The 495-nt window shown below is 71.5% G+C and overlaps 1 protein-coding gene across 1 annotated transcript in view; it reads right to left on the bottom strand.

Moving 5' to 3' along the window:
• Hmx3 (H6 family homeobox 3) overlaps positions 1-119 on the bottom strand; it is a 1,722-nt gene extending 1,603 nt beyond the window's left edge. Inside the window, exon 1 of the mRNA XM_005402079.2 lies at positions 2-119. Coding sequence (XP_005402136.1) covers positions 2-119 — 118 coding nt within the window. The remainder of the gene's footprint in view (position 1) is intronic.
• Positions 120-495: the final 376 nt, after the last annotated feature.

The following is a 495-nucleotide window of genomic DNA, read 5'->3' as shown; positions in this document are numbered from 1 at the left end:
CCGTTGAGCAGGTTCTTGATGGAGAATGGGGACTCCTTGGGCGCAGGAGGCAGGGGCGGCGGCGGCGGCGGGGGCTGAGCGCTGGCGGTGCCCGAAGCTTCCGGCCCGGGCTCCGGCATGGTCCCCTCTCCTCCGGGTCCCGGGAGGGAGCGAGCGGGACAGGCGGGCGGCCGGGGGAGCAGGCGAACGGCCGGAAATCAGAACATAAACGGGACTCAACTACGGGGCGCAAAGTCGGGGGCCGCCCCGGGCGCAAACCGAGCCGCGGGAGGGCGGGGTGAGGACCAGGCCGGGGCGGGCTCGCATGGGGGAGGGGTCCCCAGGGGCGGGGAGCGACCTGGCCGCGGCTCGGAGGGAGCGAGGCGGCTCGGCGGCGGCTGCGCTCCCGGGGAGGAGGCAGCAAGAGCAGTCCCCGGCTTGGGGCTGCGTCAATCCGGCGCCGGATGCTAATGATGAAATCAAAATGTCATCCAAGTTAAATGCGGGGAGTATACG

The sequence above is a fragment of the Chinchilla lanigera genome, unplaced genomic scaffold (assembly GCF_000276665.1).
Source record: "Chinchilla lanigera isolate Chin_1 unplaced genomic scaffold, ChiLan1.0 scaffold00076, whole genome shotgun sequence".
In the NCBI taxonomy this organism is placed as follows: Eukaryota; Metazoa; Chordata; class Mammalia; order Rodentia; family Chinchillidae; genus Chinchilla; species Chinchilla lanigera.
This window is presented reverse-complemented; position numbering and strand designations above follow the sequence as displayed.